General features: G+C 38.8%; 1 protein-coding gene across 2 annotated transcripts in view; it reads left to right on the plus strand.

The window, feature by feature from the left end:
* Positions 1–6,694: 6,694 nt before the first annotated feature.
* The window catches only part of lamb2l (laminin, beta 2-like), a 54,767-nt gene continuing 38,408 nt past the window's right edge, over positions 6,695–23,053 (plus strand). Inside the window, exons 1-2 of one of the 2 annotated variants that reach the window (XM_072656490.1) lie at positions 6,695–6,745; positions 17,792–17,863. In XM_072656490.1, the coding sequence (XP_072512591.1) occupies positions 17,821–17,863 (43 nt within the window). In that variant the 5' untranslated portion in view covers positions 6,695–6,745; positions 17,792–17,820. Of the gene's footprint in view, positions 6,746–15,517; positions 15,567–17,791; positions 17,864–23,053 lie in introns of those variants that run through there. The other variant, XM_072656492.1, reaches the window with a different exon arrangement.

Here is a 23,053-nt window from a genome sequence, read left to right on the forward strand (position 1 = left end):
GAGGATGTGAAAAGATCCCACCACATCAACACTGGAACCTGAAAAATGTCACAAATCTTGTGGGATTTCTGGGTAGTGTTGTAAGACAAATACAGGAAGGTGGTAATACTTAAAACAATAGATATGACTATACTGTTGTGGCAGAATGATGATGACGATTAGCCATAACAAAAGTACCTTACAGGTGAAGTTTAAAAAATTCTTCATTTACAGCTGCATCTGTAAAAGAGGGGGATATATTTTAGGCAGCAAGTGAACAGTCAATGCTTGAAGGTGATGTGTTAAAAGCAGTAAAAATAGACAAGCATAAGAATTTGAGCCACTTTAACAAGGGACGAATTGTGATGGGGGACAGCTGGGTCAGAGCATCTCCAAAACTTCAGACAGGCTTTGTAGTGTTTTTCTAGAATGCAGTGCTCAGTATCTACCAAAAGTGGTCCAAAAAAAGACAACTGGGGTCATAGACACCTCAAAACTTCCAGGATTTAAAGGATTAGCTGCTAAGATCTTGGGGCCAGATTTCCCAGCACTTGGTGCACAAATGTTCTTTTTTAGGTTTTCTGAAATGAACATACAGAGCCTAAAATATACAGCACAACTAATATTTGGTTAAATATCCTGATTTGATATTTGACCACTCTTTTAAGACATATTTTCAATAGGGTTGAGGTCAGGACTTTAGGTCATTTTAATAGTTTAAGTTGACTTTGGAGAAGATACTTCTTTTTTGGATACTTGTGTTCCAGCAGCTTTCAGTTCATGGCTAGCCTTTGTCTTGGTCTTTCTTGGGCTGTTTCTGACCATCCAAAACAGTTTCCTCCTAGCTGAGGATGACAGTTTGGGTCTTGTGCAAAACATGCAAAAAGTGTGTATGCAGTACAATGTTGTGCAATGCAACTCAGAAGAAAGGGGATTGCTAATAAACAGTAATATATACATTGTATAGTGTCCTGTGTGATGCAAATGTCCTAATTATTTTACTGACTGAGGGTCTGAATAGCCCACAGAAAGACACTCCTCTTCATTCCACATATGTTGACCTTCAGGGATTGAAAACTCTTCACTGACGCAATAGAGAAGACAGTCCATTGTTGTGAGGTTCTTTAATATCTTTTATCTCAATATTTTTTGTACATACATATGTGATCTTTGAACTGAAGCAGCATATTTTAATTGAGTGTAATCTCTCCGAAATCTTGTTGATTTTGCTTATATATATATATAGTTCAACTGTGCATGCTAATGTTACTAACAACGAAACGATGCCAGCAGCCACTTAAACTCGGTATTATTGGAGACTATTATTATCCTCTGCCTGGTGGTCCATGGTACAGTGTTGAAAACTCAAAAGATGTTTAGAGGCAGCAGCCATTTTTGAAAGAATATTTTTGAATGCACTCAAGTCCATTACCAGGACTATCCACCTTATTTTCTGTGTAACCATGGTGGTGGTAATCTTTGTTTACTTTGTGTTGGTACTTCTGGTGCAACAGCAGATACATTGATATACAGTAGATCACAATCAAAATAAGTAGTATAATATGCTCATTAGAGTGTGTTTCTTGAACAATAGTGCTATGGACACAACAGAAAGATCAAAGTGAAGTCATCTAAAGAAGATGAACTGCATCTATGGTTAAGGGTGCTAAATCTAAATATCCAACCAAACGTCCTCACGCCTGTTCCTTTTGTTGAGGAGTAACCAACACCAGAACATCTTTACCCAGAGTAATTCATTGGTTATGCAGCTCATGCATGTGATCTAATGAGATAATGAGTCCTTTCAGAGTTGCAGGGGTGTGTTAAAGCAGGGAATCCACTAAGCATATGCTGGACAGCTTGCCCCCAGAACCAGGGTTGAGAAACACTGCTAAATATCTCTAAATATCTAATATCTAAATATCTTGAAATAAAATAATAAAACATGTTTAACAACCTGTTTGAAGTAGCCCACTTTAGACTTTTAATATGATACAACTATAGCCAATGAGAAACAAAATGACCAGAAATACTAACACAAAGGCGGAAGAAACTCTTGAAAGTGGGCGTGCTAATAACTCTAAAAAATATAATATTGTGAAAGGTTTTGTTAATAATTGAATTCAAAAGGGTAAACTGTCATTTTTGTTATTTATTACATGAAACATTATATATTTCAAGCCGTTTATACTTTAGATCAACATGGCTTATCTCACAACAATCAGAAATGTAGTATCTCAATTTTTAATTTTAAGCTTTATGTGTTTAAGGTCATTGCTGAAAAGGCTGGCTGTTCTTTAAGTGCTCTGTCAAAACATATTAATGGAAGGTTATCTGTAAGGGGAAAATGTGGTCGGAAAAGGTGCACAAGCAACAGAGATGGCCGCAGCCTTGAAGCGACTATCAATAGACGTTCATTCAAGACCTTGGACTAAAGCTGGTGTCAGTGCATCAAGAAACAGCACATGCAAACATATCCAGAAAAGTGGCTACTTTCATTTTAAAATCAAGGTCCTACAGTCTGAAGCAAATCCAAGGTGACTAAAGTCCAGTGTAAGGTTTTCGCAGTCTATGATGGTTTGGGGTGCAATTTCATCTGCTGATGTTGGTCCACTGTGTTATATCAAGTCAACGCAGCCGTCTATCAAGAGATTTTAGAGCACTTCATGCTTTCATCTGCTGATAAGCTTTATGGAGAAATGCTGATTTTCTTTTCCTGCAGGACTTCCAGCAGCACCAGCCCACAGTGCCAAAACAACCACCAAATGGTTTGCTAACCCTGATATTACTCTGCTTGATGGCCAGCCAATTCTCTGGACCAGAACCCCATAGAGGATCTATGTAATACTGTCAGGAGCAAAATGAGAAACACTCAACCCAGCAATACAGGTGAGCTGATGGCCTGTATCAAAGCAAACTGAGCTTCAGTGACATCTTAGCAGTGCCACAAGATCATTGCCTCCACACCACTTCGCACTGATGCAGTAATTTGTGGCAAAGGAACCCTGGACAAATAAAAAAAAACAAAAAAAGACTTGAAATATAATTTTAAGTGTAATGATTTTGTAAGATATATGACATTTGACCTTTTTCAATTAAATAATGAACTGTTTCCACAATATTATTTTTTTTCTGATGTATAAGTAGTGATAGGCTGTGATTTGTAAGCAGGTAGGAATTGCTTTTAAGGACAGATTGATAAATGTTTCCATCCATCTGTTCTTCACCCTGGTAAGTATTGGTTTGCAGCGTTAAAATTGCCTTTTTTGTAGTGCATTTGTTTCTCTGTATGTAATACCTCCTCGTTTACACTTTATAATGTAATACAGTACTTAAGTATTGTAGTATTACTTCATTTACAGATTTAAAACACACTTGAGCAATGTTCCACACAGAAATTTTAAAGTTAAGCCCACCCTCTATGTAGCCTGATATCATCACTCACACCACATGTCAGAGTGTAAACTATGTACCCAACAGCATTGATACAAAAAGATGTTCCGTATTAATTAAACACTTTCAGAGTTACATTCAGCACTAGCAATTTAACGCCATCCCCTTTTAACACACCTCTTTGCTGACTGAGAGCAAACTAAAACTGAGAGAACTCTGACTTGTGCTGAATTAACTAATTCATTACGAAGATGAAAACCAAGACCTCAGGATAACAGGATAATAACAGGATAATACTGGCTGTTCATTTACATACAAAATATTACATCGAGAGATGTTTTTAAGAATAACAGAATAATACTGTTGTACAATTGCTGTTATTTTACAGCGCTTTATTACAGTGTATCACAAAAGTCCTAGAAAGGCTTTCTAATAGAACTGTTAGTTTTAGCACAAGATCAAAAGTTCTGTGTAGCCTTTTAATGTGTGTGTGTTTGTGTGTGCTGCCATTTCAGTGCCACAAGGTGGCAATAGGTTATTGACGTGGTGAGTAAGAGGCACTGTAGCCTTCATTTCTTTTTTTGTTGACTCTAGTTGTCAACACACAGTGATCAGGCTTCAATGTACTAGCATTGGCTAAAAGCTGTCGGGAAACAGCTGTCAGGTATCAGGACTGAATGATTTGTTCACAGTTCTCAAATTTGCTCTAGTTATAAACACTGAATTGGTAGTTGTATTAGAATGAGATTGCCGATGAATGGAATTGAGGGTTTACTTCACTTCATTGTAACTTTTAAATTAACTTTTAAACTCTAACATTTTCTCATTTCATGCACACAAAACAACATATGGGCATTTTTAAACAGACAAGCAAAAACTCGAGTATAAACGAGAGTACAACCGAGCTCTTGTGGCACCATGACACTACAAAGAACCATTTGAGTGCATAAATCTTTGCCTGTTTAAATGTTTCTTCTGGAACTAAGAAATAAAAGAGTCTACGTAGCACCAAAGAAGGATTCCACTATTGTGTTTAATAATCTACACACTGTGTAAGTATAGATCAAATAGGAAAAACATTCAAACATATTTGAATATTATGTCGTATTATGCATTACATCACAGTCATACAAAACCTTCTCCAAATGGCAACTTCACAGGAACCTTCTTACTTTTCAATGGAAATCATTTTGAAGCATTTCTCTTGGTCCATTCATCACAGAATTTTGACGCAATGTGAACAACATCTGCCAGGTTTAACTTTTTTACTACCAAAGTAAAAAATGCTCTCAGCTTTCAATGTAAGTCAATTAAATGGTCACTGGCCATTGGCCGTACGTTTTATTACACAATTCTATTAACAAAGAACAGCCCCATTATTTTTCACAGAGGTCCCTTGAGAGGTGTAATAAGCCTTGAAGTGTTTAGGAATTAAAATGGAGTTATTACTGCTGGTCTACAGAGCATTAAATATCCACACAATGTTTATAGTGCCTAGAATTGCTAAACAAGATTTAACCCCAAAATTGGAGATGCAAGGTTTTGGTTTAACCATGCAAACATGATATTTACAGTTTAAACATGATGATTTACATAGAAGTAGAACAATACTATTGTTGTTAAGCAATTATATGACTATACAACTCAATACACAGTATGTGGACTTCAAAACGTCACACTAAATGACTGGTTCCTTTTAAAACCTTGTGGGAAATATTCAAGGAGCTTTAGGTCATTATAAAAACTTCAAGCTGCCTCAGTCTTTGAATTTATGTATTGGGACGGAAGTTTAAATGTGCAGCCTCTGCATGCTTACCTGACCTCTAACCCCTGCTATTCATGCCCTAATGCATCTTTTAACAGCTACTTCTCTGCCTCCTCATAATCCAGTCAATGCTGCGTCCTTGGGATATAACATACTTAAAGTGAAGACTAGAGCTCTTATTTTCTTTCTCTGTGCTATATTATGTTGCAATTGTGTGTGTATGTGTTTTCAGGTTGCTGTGCTGCCATACACTCTGTTTGACCTTTTTTTTATGTAAAAAATAGTTTATTAAAATGATACAAAAACTCAAGGTGCACAATAGCCTTTTTTCATGATAGTGTAGGACCTGTGGGTTTTTAAAAGAGAGTATTTTTACATCTGTGCTGCGTTTCAGGAATAAGAGGCAGTTTCTAATCGACAGAAGAATTATATTCTACCATAACTGGAATTATAATAAACTTTAGGTGACTCTTACTGGCAGAATACTTTCCCTGCACTTCTTTTTCTTGTATTGCATGATGTTACTGCACAAAGGTAACAAAGGTTTGACACATTCATTTGAAAGATCACTGTTATTTCACGAATATTTTTGAACACAAGCTACAAAAGGCATTTTTAATTTTTTTAACTTGTTAAAGGTGCCCTGAAATGTCAAAAGAAACCATAACCAAAAACAGAGCTGCAAAATGGGCCAATTCCAAAACCACAAAACGTTTTTGTGTTTTCAAAATCTACGTAAACCCAGACCATTTGTGTAAGACCCAGTCAAATACGGTAACAAACGAACTAAAAAAAAAAGAAACAGCAAATTGGTCAAATGTGAGGGTGATTTCTTGACAACATGGTGTTGTTGATACTGGAGAGCAGGACATCACTGCAAGACTCTGCTAGTTATGGGAATACGGGATGCTATGCAAGCCAGGCCTTTTCAGAGCCAGCATCCAGGGAAGGGTAACACAAGGGACTCGGCCCCTTGAAGACAAACTGACTAACGTTACCCTTAGCTGACTGCCAACCTGGAGTTAAACACACATTAGTAAAGAATACACTCTCAATGTGGAAAATGACAATATTATATATATATATATATATATATATATATATATATATATATATATATATATATATATAACATGGTTACTTAGCTTTATTTACAGTGTTTACTTTTACAATTTCAGAATAAAACTGTTCTTGTAAACATCATCAGAAACTGAACAGGGAAAGCTGTCAGCGTTTTCAGCTGGTAGCTCTACTGCGCCTGCGTAGTTGATGCACTGTGCTATACACGCTGCTCAACTCCTCCCTGCTGAGTCGTGTTTTTTTTATCCACCCGTTTTCCGTTTCTTGTTTTGATTGGCTGATATTAGATGAGCTCGCGCTTCGTGTTAGTATTGGCTGATGTGAACGTCCACCCAATCGCAGCGCAGGAGGCGGGACACCAGAGGCCAATCCTATCCAAACGGCTCCTGGGCTTGTCGGAAAACGGGTGGGAACAGTCAGCGCCTCCCTCTTGAGGACTACCGTAAGCATGAAGTCAGATAAAGTTCTTAAACGGCGGGACGCGCCGCTGGAGGAGAGCAGGGGAGTTAGGCGGTACCAAGTGAGCAGGTGAGGAACAAGTACTTACTTCTACATAAACTTTTATATGAAAAACTCTCTGTGAACATGAACATGAACACATTTCATGAATACATTTGGCGTTTAGCCCCTCACACTCTCTATAAGCACAGGCTTATAGAGTCTTCAACACGGGGGAGTAGCAAGTGACATTTACTCAGGCCAGTCAATTTAACTTTAATGGATTTTCACTGTTACCTCATCATTTACATAGAAAATGATACTTTCCCCTGCACTCAAGTATTGTTATGAGAACTGACTTTAGTTTCTTCCCAAATGATCCCAAAAACTAGTTGCACCTCACAGGCTGCACAGGCTTCAGCTGCTGTGCGGATAGAAGCTGGATGTGAGACAGGAGTTAGTTGGTGTTCAGTGAGACTAGGTTTTTCCTAGCTTATTCTCATGACTGGAATGTGTGGATGCGCCAATATAGATTTGTTTGCAGATTACCATTAACATTTGTAAAGTGTTACATTTAGGGCCATGTCCATCTGAATCAGCTTTCTAATATATATTACATGTTTTTGTAGATTGATAGGAATAACATTTTTAGTGGAGTAGTCCAGCATCACCTAAACATTCGGCTACTCTGGATTACAATACAGAAATCATCACATATCATTTTTATATTTTTATATGATATATCATATTTTAATGATCAGCTCTAGGCACCTGCAGGCATTGAATCCAATACCAATTCACCTTACCTGATCTAATTACTGCCTTAACAAATCCTTGATTGGCTGAATGGGGTGTGAGCTTTGGATTGGAATTGAAACCTGCAGTAAACAGTAGCTCTCCATGAGGAGTGTTGGTGACCACTGTTTTAGACAGATAGATAGAGAGACAGACAGATAGACAGACATATGAGGGATATATGTCCCGAAAGTAAACCCTTGTATTTCTATTTTTACCAAGGCAATTTTTCCACATTTTGACATAATGTGAATGCAGTTGTTTTTTTTTTTTTTTCATTGTTTCAAAAATCTGTGATTAATGGACCAATAGAAATCATCCTTTTTTGGGGGGGGGTTTGTAACGTTGACCTTTTGGAGATATGTCTTTTTTGTGTGACAGCAACAATATCTATAATATTATTGAACTTATATCTGTCTATGTCTTGAGTCCTGGAAATCTTATAAAATCTTATAAAGACATCCTATATACTCTTCAAACGTTTTTTTAACTACTTCACATTTCTTATTTTTGTCTTTTCCCAGTTCAATGCAATAGTACTGTAGCATCTAGTAGCAGACATAGATAATAAGGGTTATGATAACCTTTTTTTCTCAAGGCTGTACATGTACAGTTATATCCATAGGTGGATATTCTTAACTTATTAGCTTTCTACCTACATGAGCTGTGATTCATTGTAAAAGACACTGTGGTCATGTTTCTGCACTTAAACTTAGACAATCCTACTGAAATGCTGGTTTGTTGCAAAGGAAAGCGCATACATCCTGGCCTGTTTTATTTCTGGGATTTGATGACTTCACTTCATATTAACTTGGCCGTGTGCCCTTGGCTCCTAAAGCTGACCCTAGTAACCTCTTCAGCGCTTTCGTTTTTCATGATTAGTGCTTACATTGGCAGTCAAAGAATAATCGCTTACACTGATGTTCATCTGTTGCTTGATTTGCCAACAAGATATTGCAAGATCATGAAGTGTGGGGTGGGGTGAGGAAGTTTAGAGGTTGTCATGAACAACACAATCATTGGATTTAAAGAGCTTTGAGAACTTGTGGGACCATGTTTGAAAATGTGTGGAGAAACAAAATCCAACCACCATAGCAAGTCTGGGGAGAGCTGTCAAGACGGTGTGAGAAACAGTTTATTTAGATCATTGTAAGAACATTATGAAAATATGACAAAGGAGCTAGAGGCCGATCAAGAACAGAAGAGGATGTAGAAAATGCTAAAAACACTTCTATTTTTATATGTATCAGTGAATATTACAGAAAAACAACATTTGAGCAGACTGCCAGTGTATATTTTGATGGAAACTGTGCATGCGTTTACTATTTGTCCATAAATAAATATTTAACTGACCACTACACTACTTGTAATTAATGAATGGAATAGTTGTTTTCTTTAATTTGTAAATGAGATTAAAAAATTGTAAAAATGATCTGCTGAAAGTTTTTGAGATTGGTCAAGTTGTCCGAAACTGCCACAGAATTCCTTGTTAGCACAGCTGGAGTGGCGGAGCATGGGAAAATATGCTCTTTTCCCTAAGTATTGCTTTAATCGGCTCTGTTTTGACCTTTGGCCTTGTTACTGTGGGCAAGTTTGAAGGTTAAGGAGTTCCACGAGTCTCAGAGCAGACATTCTAGTTCACAAGTTAACTCTTGTTCTGCTTTTTACCAGAAGGAAAAAGTTCCTGTCTTGGACATACAGAGATTAAGTCCTGAATTTAAGTCCTGAGATATGGTGGCAGTTATCAGCCCAACACTCTCATTTTACATGTGTGTTTGTTTTTTTGACACACTAAAGCAACATTATGTAGCAACTTTACCTTTCAAACAGCTTCAGAATCATTTTGATGGTACACTGACTTAAAATAGGGAGAATTTCCAGGAATGCTGCAGCTACATTATGTAACTTTGGTGGAGCGTGAACAAGACCTGCTAACGCTACCAAAGTCAAATCCGGTACTTTTACTCACCCTTGTCCACATGCTTGTTTCACTTCAGATGTTGGTTCTGTATCTCTCAAATGCATGTTTACTGCTGTTCATGAGGGGGAGGTCATAGCGGAATTTGTATTTACAGCTGTGGTGTAAATGTGAGTTACACTCCCCAACTTTAGGGGGAGCCCAGGAGCAAGAAACAGCAATTGCTGCACAAAATGCTGCTTTCACTTATTGGCCAATTCTCAGTCTGTGTTCTTGACTGTACTTGTGTTCTTTGTGGTCTTGTGAAACGTCGTCAGCTGCAGACCAAGTACTGTTTCATTCAAAAGTACAGTCCAAATACCAGGATGTGTTCGAGTTCTGCACGTGTTATCAAGGATGTGTCAAGACGTGACTTACTTGGCTTATTAACAGCCAGTTGACATATTAATGACCAACACTCCACCTTTTTGAGTGCCAAAATAAAACAATTCAGAGCCACAGATTCTAATAAAAGTAGCAGAACTTCTGTTTGGGAAAATATAGCTACAGAGAAACAAGTCTATGGCTAACCTACATTGTCAACATGGTTTCAGATTTAATAATTACTTCCAACCACTGTCAAAAGTGGCAGGGTGAAGAAAGTGCAGCCAGTTAAGTTCCAGTGCTTAAATACTTAAGCACTATGTTAATTCTTTTAATAGTGAAAGCATAGTGTGAAATAGTGAATTAGAGCAGCACAAACCTATTTCCACCCAAACTATGTTTGATTGGCTGAACCACATTGAGATATTAATGCTCCAAAGTGTCAAGTCTCTGCTGAACTATAATGCTCAATGGAAGCAAATAAAACAGAGTATACAATTGGAAAACAGTATGTTGGTTAATAAGCTGGGTAAGTGTACATGCATAAGGACAAAAAATTATAGAAAAGACTATTTTACTTTATTTGCTTTTAATGCCACAGTAAATCAGGTGGTGTGTTTTATGACCCTATGACTGACCCTATTTTGGGGGTTCTATAAAATACGGAAATACTCTGAAAGGTCGGTTTGTTCCAATGAATCCTTTTTGGCACCTTTATTTTCAGGAGTGAATTTCTTAAATGCAGCCCTTTTGTACAATAGAGCTGTTTCATAAGTCTGTATTCTGTGACTGTGACACAGACATGCAGTTACAGAAACAAAAATACGCAAACATCCTATGGAGATAAGTTTGTGTGTCCTTAGGAAATGCTTGATTGCATGTGAGAGCTATATTTTTAACACCAGGAAATAATTACACCCATTTTAGAGAGAAGCTGTCAAAATATCCTGCCTGCCTAATCCATGTATGTGCTCTGCTGGATGTTATTTTCCTCTGGTGATTTTAGAAAATGGGTTCAAATGTATGGAATAAAGCATTTGTCTTAGTTGGGAGTCGGATTTAGTTAAATGTACAAAATTTGCATAATCTGCTGGTTCTTGGTGTTATTGTCCTACTTTTTAAAAATAAGCTTTTGAAATTTTTGTATTTTCACATTAGCCAATGCCAGTAAACAAGTAGGGATATAACAGTGTAATGTATTATGTTAAATTGTATTGCAGTGTATTGTGTTGCATGATATTGGGTTGTTGTATCATGACTACTGTTAGCTTTGGGCTACCATATTAGCTTGCACCAAGATCAACACACTCTAGGGTAGTCTTTGTATTTATTATTATGCTTTTATAACACTTAATACAGTAATAAACAGTACAAAATCTTAACAAACCATTTCATCACACCATTACACTGATAGTTACAACATATACATGCTAAATCAAGTGTACAGACAGCCCTAAAAATAAGCAAATTTCGTTACGTCATGCCAGTCACCATGCCCCATGTCAAGCCTCAGCTAGAGTGGAGTAAAGCTCCCCACTGTGGGTTTGTGATCCAGAACTAATCATCCAACATCAGTAGCTGACCTCACTTTTGCAGTTGTGGCTAGATGTTCTCGGACCTTCACAGCAATTTTCCACATCTCGTGTGAAGACTTCTCAGAAGAGTAGAGGTTGTTACTGCAGCACATGGTGGACAAATCCCCTATTAATACCAGTGATTTCAGAAGAAATGCTGGATAAGCAGGTATCTACAAACGTTTTTCCTAGTGACTGATTGATTATCCTGTTTGAAATCCTGCTGTCATATCTGAGTTCAGTACCTCGCTGTTAGGCATTTTCAGAGGAATGTAGAGAATTAGAGAGTTCCGGAACGTCACTCGTCACTCTTGTGAAAATGCAGTGTAATGGTCCTCCCAGGAATGCCTGCGAGAGTGTCTTTCATTCATAGCTATTAGAGTGGACAGTCTTTAAACTTGTGTCCTTCAAAAGAAGTTCAAAGGTGAACATCAAGCAAAACAAGCGTCAAACGTCATCAAACATATTTCCAGTGACTTTTTTTGATGGCCTCGGGTCATCTCACTAATCCCACTGAATAGGAAAATATCACTGTCATAGCACTGGAACTTTAGAATAAGGTGCAGTGAGGCAGTGAGGTTTGATCTACCATCCCTGACTGCTTGACTGAGAGTGAATATTATATAACAATGGGATTTTAAAGGATATAAATAAAGAAATAATATCACAGTATGCTTCTGAGTATGTGATATATTAAAACCTCATGTTTCTATATAGACAGCATTTAGTTCACACATTAAATAGAGCCTTTGCAGCACTTAGGGTGTCTAAACATCTGCACAGGCTACAGTTTTTTTTTTTTTATGTTTGAATGTTACGAAAGATATTCATTAGATAAGATACGCATAACTATGCATTCAGTTTACAGAATACTTCAAAATTAACAGAAAAAAATGTGTAATTTGACCAAGGGCAAAACCATAGAGTAGTTCTTTAATTACTATGACCTGCCAGATCAAATGCACTGCAGCACAAAGGCTGTCATGAAACTGAGCTGCCTTTTGCATTTAAGAATCATTCAACGCTATGGTGCTTTGGGAAAATTGGAGACCAGACAAATCTCAAAACTGGAGGCAAGATGAATCATCAGGAGTGTACACACCTGCGTATTATAGTATTGAACAGGATGAATCATGTTATCTCTCCAGTCTTGTTCTTGATCATATTTCTTCTTGGCTACTGTTTGGTCTTGCTCTCCGGAAGAGCGAGAGACAATGCAAATACTTCAGATGCTTCACAATATCTGGTTACAGATTAATATTTGGGATATAGTGGGCCTCTATTAGGCATACAGCGCTGCAGGTTCTGAGGGAAGTTGGAAGATGAGAATGGGAATGTGTAGAGCCTGGAGTAGCACTTTACTCCCTGTTTTTCTGTCTTTTAAAAATCAGTGGAGCATCAACATGAATTTGAGGTTAGGTTATATAAGGTGTTCAACTGGTGAATTAGTTCAACTGGTGGTTTTTAACTTTTATGACAGTAATGTTTGTTTCTGTGAAAACTCTATATCTGCTTATTTCAGTGAGCAGTCTGACGAGTGTGAAAAATGATTCATAGTGAGTTACACCATGTTTTTTTTTAAGCCAGCAATAAAGGTCAGTCAGCCAGAGTGAATCTCATTTCGCTGTTTCATGCTGAAGACCTTTTACAATGGAACAGAATTTCCAGCTTTATAGAAGACACTGGCAGCTGTGTGGTCTGAATAGCTGTTTTTAGTGAACTGAAACCAGAACTAGTTGGCCCTGTAGTTCGAAGCAATTTCAGCCTCTTTTACTCATTAACGAGACCTGGCTGCTCCTACATGACAGAGCTCTTCCGTTTTAGAGGGATAGTTTACGCAGACCCCAGTTTCCCTCTGAGGAGTTGCAACTTTTTGAAAGCTTACAGGACATGCACACTGCGACAGTGCCTTTTCACAAGCCAATTCTGTGTTCTTTTTTCAGTGCAGAAGACAGAAGGTGGATGTAGGCCAAAACTCTCTCTTTTGTTTCTGTAATGTTCCTGCTGGTAAAAAGGGTAGTAATGGAGGGAGATGATATGGGCTATGGGCTAGTTTTGGTCATTTCTCGACATCACTGGACAGGAGATTTTGTTTAAAAGGCATGTGTGGTTTTTCGTGGTCCGACTGATTGACCATGTTTGGTCTCTGGAATAACAAATTGCTCTTTTTCTCAGTGGCTGAAAGAGCAAGGCATAGGCTTTATGAATGAACCATTTACTCAAGCTTACTGTCAGATAGTGTTGTTAAGTAATGACACTTTCTCTATTTATCTAAAGGTATTGTGGGAACGATGGAAAGATACAGCCAATCAAACGATCTTAACTAATCAGTTAAACGTTTTTTGGCTCACATTTTAGTTAGTGTTTCTAAACGGCTTTTTTTTTTAACATCCTTTCAGGACAATTTGATTATAAATCTGTGAAAATAATATAAACAATAAAGATTTAGTTATAAACTTAGATAGAAACAGTAATAATGCCTATTATACTGACTTTCCCCATGGGATAAATAAAGTGATCTATCTATCTATCTATCTATCTATCTATGCCTATCCACCAACACACCAGTCTCTATGCAGGCTCCACGGTTTTCATTAACTGCAGTAAACCATTTAACTACATGGTATTTCATTGAGGGTGGTTAGTTCTTTTAGTTTTTGTAAAGGTCAGTGAGCAAGGTCAGAGGACTTGTCAAACTGACCAGGCCACTGAATGCTTAATAAGACATAGAAAGTCTCAGGTTTGAAGCAAGTAAAACAGCATAAGACAGCAGATCCTTTCAGTCCTTTTCAACTTTAAGTTTCAGTGTGGTCATTGCTTAGTGAGGATTAATAATGGGATCAGGGAATAATAATTATGGTAATTAATACAGTGGGGTAATTTGTGGTTAAAGCTGCCAAAGAATGTATTTCTTGAGTATTTTAACCTGTTCATTGATATATAGGTAGTAAGTGTGTGACTTTAGTTGGGGTGAGAAATGCTCAGATACGATGTTAGAGGCCAGTTATTTTACCTTAATGATACACATGAATCTTTTCTTTTACAGAGGACTCTTTAAAAAAAAGGGACAAGCTCTCTTTTTATTTGCAGGCCCACATCACCAGCCACAGCTTACAGAAGCTACTGTAATTATTCCAGAATCTTAACATATAGTGTTGCGGTCCTCTCAGCATGATGTGCTGTTAGCAAGCTGAAGAGATTGCAACTGGGTTTGATTTTAGCCACTTGCTTCCCTGAGTTTGGCTTTTTCAAATCTTACCAGGAAAACAAATAGCCAGAATTTTTCATTCTGATATGTGTTTAGCTCCAGATTAGCCGTCAAATCGGAATCACGGTTCGCTCCCCAGGCTTTTTCTTTGTTGAATGAGTTTGGGCGGCCCTTCCTGCTTATACTGGCATAGGAAAAGCTGTGCTCACAGGGCCAGTATCAACAACACCATATTCTCACAAAGTCATCAACACGTTTTACTATTTTACCAACTTTGACAAGGGCTTTTGCAAGTGGACTCAGTTTCTGCTGTTCATAAATAAAATGAAGACTGTAACATAACAGATTTGGAGTTTTCCAGCTTTGTTTGGGTTATGCTGAATACTTTGAAGGAGGAGTTACAGTGTTTGAGGTTCAAGGTATGTCAGTGACCGGACGAAAAATACAGTTCTAGTTCAGGCATCTTTAAGGTAAATGGTCTTTTTTGGGCTAAAGGAATACTCCAGTGTTTGTCAACCAGATATGCGTTTCCCAAATGCTTAGCTGTCCAACTAGGTACTGCTATCTTGCAAGCACCATGAGTTGAATATTTGGAGGGAAAGCGTGCAGTGGGGTGCTGGGGAAGGCCACGGCAGCACTGCCCTCCCCACTTCACCCCTAGCCAGAGCGAACCTTGCCCAATTAATGGACAAGTGCATTCCGCCTGCCTGGAGACCAGCTAACCCTTTTTACACAGCCGCTTTTCAGAGTGACAGGCGAATTTGAATAAGAATCGCTGTCCATTCATCCTATTGCTGCAGTGACATGAGGAGAGGGAGGAGGAAGAGGCCTTCAGCCACCCTGATTGGTCAGCAGTGTCCAGTCTGTTTTTATACCTCAAAAGCCTGTTGTGCTTGCAAAGATTTGTCCCCCCTTCACTGTTATGCGGGCACTCACACACACACACACACAAATTTATACACACCCACTCTCTCTTCCTCTGTCCCTCTTCTCCTACCCACACACAGGGAGAGAGGGTCTGCGCAGAGGGATTTTGTCACGTTGTGTGCTTGCGTGAGTACCCTAACTTTTCTCAGTCTGATCCTGTCGATAGCAAGCCAGCGGCCTTGTGCTGCTTCAGCTAGACTACACATGCGCACACATACACACAGACATGCTCAGTTCTGTGATGGAGGCTCACTGTCCTCTATCTCCAGACAGTTTTGACTCTTCTTGCTTTCTGCTGATTCTTATACCTGATTTCTCCATAAGTCTTTCTCTAATCTGTTCTTTGCCTCTGCTTTGATGTACAGTAGAACCATGGGAGGTCATGTCATTTTCTGTCATTTATGCTAGAAATGTCATTATTTTATTTCAGCTGTATTAATATGCACTGAAACGTCCATCAAAAAGAAACGAGAAATTCTGCAATTGTTGTCTAACATTATTAATATGCACAAAAACATGATGTCCACTTAGTTCAGAATAATAATCTTATTTTAAATTAAATTAAATGAATTTTAAATTTTTCACTAGTTTTTAGTCGATGTTTAACTCCCACTGTTCATAAATGTTGGTTTTGATCTGTATCAGTATATACGGAAAACTAATCTGGCTTACTTGCTTCAGATCTTTTTTACATGGATAAAATCTAATAAACAAAATTAGCTATTTCACTAATGTATAATTATGTTCATGTTAGAAAGGAAATGAACCTTCTGTCTCCAGTATGTGATTATATATCAGATTGTAGAAGAGTGTGTTGATTTGTCTTGTTGTCATGTGTTTGGTTTGTGCCTGGTTGGTATTTTTGTGAAGCCATTACAACAAACCTCTTAACCCTTAGAAGCTGGGAGTTATTCTCTTTACCATTTAATCTAATAAAGTGCTTTAATTCTGATTCCTATTTGAGCCGATTTACATCAAGAAAATGGTTTATATTGTTATGAATAAAGAAGGGCAAGGCACGCAGGGCCAGTCACTCTTTTTCCTAGTGATCATTTCCACAAGCTAAACTTTCACGTTCCCCAAGTTCAAGAAGTGCTTTACTTCTAAAAGTGAATAACATGGAACACACATGCTGAAGAAGGGCACGTTCACATATCCAGTACTTCAGTTGAATACCTACGTAGGTAAAGAAATGCTGTGAGGATATTGGATACCCATAAATTCAAATAACCTTCCCCACCCCACCCAATGATTCATTCCCCAGCTTGAATTCAGACTTGTGGAAAGCTCTGTAATTACAGAGTAGACAGGCTCTTGCAGTTTAATGGGTTAATAAGCTGAATTAGATGACCTGAACAGTGGCGTTGGGGTGCGTATGTGTGCTTGTGTAGGAAAGTGTGGCTGTGGTGTTGTGTAGAGCCGTCAGTGAGGCAGATTCTCTCAATCAGGATGAAGTCGTCTGTCAGTGTACAACCTCACACGCAGATCACTCAGCTCATAACAAGACCACACGGACGCTTCTGCTTGTCTGCCTTTATTATTATCAGATTAGTCTAACAAAAAGTGTCCGTGTAGTCAAACAGAAGGACAGTGGTAATTAAGTAATTATCTCTATGCAATATGTACACTTTTCTTCTTTAGTGTTGGCATACAGGCAATGGTAATTCACAGTATGCTCACATAATTTAGTTATTATTTTCAGGCTTATTATCCAGTAAATACTATGAAATATTCAGTAACCAGCAGGGATAATCTATCCTGGATAATGTAGATAATCTAATTCCTGGTAGGTCGCTCTATCTGTGGCAATGTTGGTGGGTCCAGAGTAGGGTGTTACCAGCCGGGGGTGGGTTTAAAACCAAAAAATGATCAAATACAGTGTTACGTTTGGTCACAGGGTGGCAAAATAACTGAACACTGTTCAAGGTTTTTAATTAATCATTCAATTGTTAAACTGCCAGTCTGACAATTACAAATATTAAAGTGGTCTGAATGAAGTGAGAGAAGCTGGTTAGCAGGATAACAATCTGATTACCACAGAAAAAAATCAAGTCTGACTGACTGAAAGCCCACTTATAAATGTTTAGCACTAATAACTCGAGCAACTGGTGACTAATGAGCGACTGCTGTTGGATCTGTGGCCCACTCGCTAAGCTAGTCTTTCCTTCTAGTCTTTTCTTAACTAGCTTAGTTACAGCTCCAGACAACCCAGTGCAGCTGCTGTTGACCAAGGGTTCTGCTTCTGGTGCTTCACTTTACATAGTTGTGCTGTCTTGGAAAAGCCTAGAAGGCCTTGCACTCATCTGGCCTCAAGTAACTTTCTACATTTCAGTCTTTGCATTGTGTTTCAGGCCTCTGGATATCTGTCTCCTCTGGTTGCATGATGTCAACGATGGCCAGATGTCTGGGTCTCCTTATTCTGGGTAAGTTGGAGTTTATCCTGTACATAATGCTGCTTTCTCCACCTACTAAACAGAAGCTGCACCCACAGCGTTCTTTAAGAGAGCTGTGATTACAGATGACAAACACAGACAATCCCTCAATGACTTTCCAGAATACGGCTCTCCAGTGTACTGAAGAGAGCGTAAGCCGCTTAAGAAAAGAAAAGGATCAAGCACGTCGAGACCTATCTGCCCACCACCTACCCCCACCCGGATCACCTTAACTGTGTGTCCCACAAGATCGCTTTACAAACACAAAACAGTGGACTGATGTAAACATGACCTGGCTCTCGCTTCTGCTCGTATTTAGCCCTTGACACAAAGGACGCATGTTCCCCTGTGAAGGGCAGTCAGGAGAATTGTACCGTTTTGCTCTCGCTCTTTATGCTGTCAGATAAAAGGTGTGTACAGTTCAGAGGGGAGGCCGAGAGCCGGCCGGGAGCCAACTGCATCGCTCAGTGCAAACATCGTTTCTCTGTGTTTGCATGACCTTGACTGAATAGGCATTACTATGACAACCAATGAAACATTTAGCTCATAAGTACGTGGATAGAAGCTGTTTCAGAAGAATGGAGTAGAGATCCATTGGGGTTCTCTACTCTACATGCATTTATTTGGTTTTATGGCTTCATGGGTCCAGGTTAAGCCATATTCTATTCTATTCTATTCTATTCTATTTTTTTATGGTTTTCTGACTATAACTGTAACCATTGTCCCACCTACAAGCTTTTTGCCTTTGCTGCCTTTGACTGTGCTCAGATGTGAACCCTTTACAAGTGCCCTGAATTACTGCTTGTTTAAAAAGTAGTCTGGGCCTAAAATAGGGAACAATACAGAACAAAGTGTTATGTATTAAAATCAGTCTCAGGAACATCATTTAAGCCACTCTTTTCTGATGTCTGGACTTAGAGTGGCTTAATTGATACCTCCAGGGTTATCATTAAATTACTAGTTCTCGTTTTATTCTAGTTTTTATTTATTTTAGTTCTAGTTTTATTTAAAAATAAAAACGTGAAAAGGCTTTCACTTCTTTTCCAATAAGAGACTAAAACGTATTTGTTATTGACTGAAACCTAAAACAATAGACTGGAACATAGTTTTAAAACTGTAACAAAGACTTTTAGCCTTGGCTCCACTCACTTCCCCAAGTTTGGTTTTCTTAAGTTGGACTGGTAAAAAAAAGAAAGTCTGTGCTTTCCTTTTTGACTAGGGTTGTGTATTAGCAAGAACCTGATGACGCGATACATATCACATTACAGGGGTATATTTTGATATATTGCAATACTGTAAGCGAGGCAATATGTTGCAATGTTTTTACATAAAATCTTTGAAAAACTGATAACCAGTCTAAAATCTAAATCATCTGCATAAAATCTGAGTAAAAGAAAACTTTTTGAAATTAGAACAGTACACTGAGAGTACAACACTGATATCTAGCGGTTGGAGTTTAAACGCAACACAAAACGAACCACAAATCTTGGCATGTAAAATATTTAACATAATATTGCAATCCTTTGATATATCAATATTTTCTTACACCCCTACTTCTATTGTGTGTTAAGCAACAGTTTGGTAGTCAGCCGATGCAGTCCAATTTGTTTTTGAGGGAGTAGATGATGCAAAGAAGGTAAAAGCTTATTGTTTATCATTAGATTTTAGTCTATCCCCCAAGCTTTGTTTTTGTTGTGTGCTGAGCTCTATCTGGAGCACTGGCACAGAAAACACTGCAGTCACAAGGCCAGCTTTGTGTAGCATCCCGTATTCCCATTACTAGCAGGGTGTGATGGTGATGTACTGCTCTCTAGAATCAACAACTTGATATTCCCCCAAAGTCGCTGTTGCGTTATACCATTTCACCAGCTTTGACTTGGGCCTTCAGTATTCGGCTGAGGTTATTTAAATGTTGGAAAATTCTTATTCTGCCCTTTTTCCTTATCTGATCCAGTATTTTCTGCATATGTCTGCCCATAACATATAGCCATGATTACAGACCATCAGTCATATGTAAATATATTTATGGTTGTGACATCACTAACATGATGAATTCCCAAAACAATTGATGGGTATTTTTCATGATATGGGGCCTTTAATGCCATTGGCACACAAGACGTTAGTAGGGTTTGTTAGTAGGGTTGCGTGTGTTGTTTTGTTTTCATAATTTTTATAACCCTTTTTAATTGTGTATGATTTCACCATCAGTTCTCTTTCTCTATGCTGATCACAAGCTGGCTGTTTAACCTGGGCCTCAGCCTCCTGGTCTTTACAACACTGCAGAGTTAATCTCCTGTTTCCCAAACAGGGCAGGAGCATGCAGAGTCCACTCCCAGCAGGACAGCTGGGATTATTTCAGTCCGTGTAACCTCTGAGCCTGCAGAGTCGGCAGGGCCCGCTTTGTTTAGAAGCGTGTATTTTTACCAGTTTGAAGCAACATTGACGACAACAAAGAGCTGTGTTTTACTGACCAGAATAACATGCTGGGAGGTGACACATAAGGGTAAATAGGAAAAACTGTTCCGAAATGCCCTGTGTTCAGTTTTAGTGAGGTAAAGGTGCAAGTATCTGTCACTGTACTATGTACAGTGAAATGTGTCCTCCGCATTTGACCCATCTGTGGTAATAAACACGCACACACTAGTAAACTAGGGGCAGTGAGCACACACACACCCAGAGTGGTGGGCAGCCAACTCCAGTGCCCGGGGAGCAGAGGGTGAAGGGTCTTGCTCAAAGGCCCAACAGTGGCAGCCCATTATCCTGCTTTTAGCACATCACCTACATTTCACACCCCTTAACAGATGCCACTGTAGATGAAGATAATGAATGTTTTTTACTTCACCTGTCAGTGGTAATGGCTGATCAGTGTAAGTACTTACACTAACATTGTGCTCATTAGTTCAGTAGCGCAAGTTCCTAAGTCAGAAGAATGTGCTTTATTATACTTAAACAGTACAACAAAATCCTTCTCCTCACATAACCCACCTTAGAAAGTCTATGCTATGGTGCCCCTCAAGGAGAGAGGTTAGGGGCCTTGCTCCCTGAATCCACATCCCTGTAATGAATAACCCAGTGCTCTCACCACTGAGCCACCACCAGTGTATTCTCTGTATAATACTAAATCAGAGATAAAAAGTACAGACTACAGGACACACCTGCTTTGCTGCTTTTCCTGCGGTTTTATAATGGTGCATCAGGTAATGGGAAAGGGCTCAATGTGCATTTATCCTTCTTTCTCTTTCTCTTTCTTCTATTTCTTACTCATGCTTCCAGTCTTAATCATCACGTCTGATTCACACTGTCTGCATAGTGATAACAGACTCTCTCTGAACGAACTCTAATATAAGCCGTTCCGGCTGCAGTCGAGATGAAGATGTAGGATAGAAAAGACTGGCATAAATCCAAAAGCAACTTATTGCTCTGCTGTCTTTTTCTCTGCTGCTGAGACTAAGGTTTTGGGGACACCTGGCCCTTTGTATTTGTATTTGTCAATTTTAATAATGCTTGCTTGGTATGAAGAACAAGTTTTCCCTATTTAATGATTTAACACTTCACACTCCAGACTATTATTAACCTAACCTTAACCTACACCTTAGTCTACACCTAAACTTTACCTTAGTCTACATCTTAAGATAACCTTAATCTACACCTTATTCTGCAACTCAACCTAATATTTTATCCAACATTATCTCCCAGTGCTGTTTTTTCTATTCTTCTTCAAGTACATGGCAGACTGGTTGTGTTTGTTTGGATGTATTTTGCTTAATAGTGCTGCCAGTGAACAGGTGGAAAAAGGTCACATTTGTGTTCTGGAACAATCAACCCATGTGGATGTTGCTATGTGAGGCCATTTTGCGCCAGAAAAGAAAAGAAAAATGTGCAAGCTGTTAGACTGTTTCTGACTAAGAAAACATTGACTGTAACAATGATTTTTAAAGCATTATGAAAAGCGTCTCTCTAAGTTTTAATTGGCAGTATATATGAAAATTGGTATTAGGAAGAAAGGATGGCTGGAAGAATCTTTGCTTTGATGACAAATGTTACGTGCAGTTTTCCACAGGAACTTGCTGATAATCCTGATGGAGGCAGATTACAGGGTCTCGTGATTTTCTTGCCCTGGCACGGACAGCAGCTCATTATCTGGCACTGAAGGACGCATGCCCACTTCCTCTCACCTGCACTAGTCTGGGTCAGGGAAAACACAACGCATGTGTTAATAATTGTTCAAGACGGGTGATCAAGGCGGGTGTGGGCACCTTGGGCTTTCTGGCTTTCTTTATGAAACACTAAGCCCAGAAATGCATACCTTCTGCATGTGAAGTATTCATTCTCTTACAATGCTACCATTTAGATCTTTAGAGAAAAATGAATAGCTATGTGATCTGTCAAGCATCTGCTTATCAGTCTGCTAGTGTTTAGGGACAGAAATGAAAGAAAAAGAAGGTATTGAACTTTTTTATCCCTCAGCCAGGGCCTCTAGATTTTAGCTTCTGATTTTAAGCCACATTCCAAAGACAGGTATGACTCCTGGTACACTCCAAATGTTTGTGGACACTCCTTCTAATGAATGCATTGAGCTACTTTAAGTTGCACCCATTGCTGATACAGATGTGTAAATGCACACACACAGCTTGTCTAGTCCTTGTAGAGAAGTATTGTCAATAGCATATGGATCTCAGGAGCAGATTAATTGGCCCCATGGGCTAGAGGGGTTTAAAGCACCCCCCAGTCTTGAGCCGTGCAACTGTGTTCTCTGGGTTTAGGTGACCATGACCTTGTCACCGGTTCACCGGTGTTTGTCCTTTCTTGGACCATTTTTGTTAGGAACTGTTAGGAACTGCATACCAGAAAAAAACACAGGACCAGCTATGCTCCACAATCAAGTAAACCCCCTCTCTGGACAGTAGAGACAAAAGCAGGTTAAACCCTTGATTTCAGAAGAAACATTGAATGAGCAAGTGCCCCAATACTTTTGTTCATATAGCTAGACCTCACAAGCAGGTGGCCATCTGAAGAGCTTGTGAATAGTGAAAGCTGGAAAGAACTGGACAATTTGCACAGTCGCCAAGCCTTTCACTTCCAGAGGCACTCTGTCATTCAGGTTGATCCAAGTGCTGACCCCTCCCCACCCTTCACTTGTACAGTATAGACCAGCACGTGTGAAGACTGGCCCTGTGCCCC

The sequence above is a fragment of the Salminus brasiliensis genome, chromosome 14 (assembly GCF_030463535.1).
Source record: "Salminus brasiliensis chromosome 14, fSalBra1.hap2, whole genome shotgun sequence".
Lineage (NCBI taxonomy): Eukaryota > Metazoa > Chordata > Actinopteri > Characiformes > Bryconidae > Salminus > Salminus brasiliensis.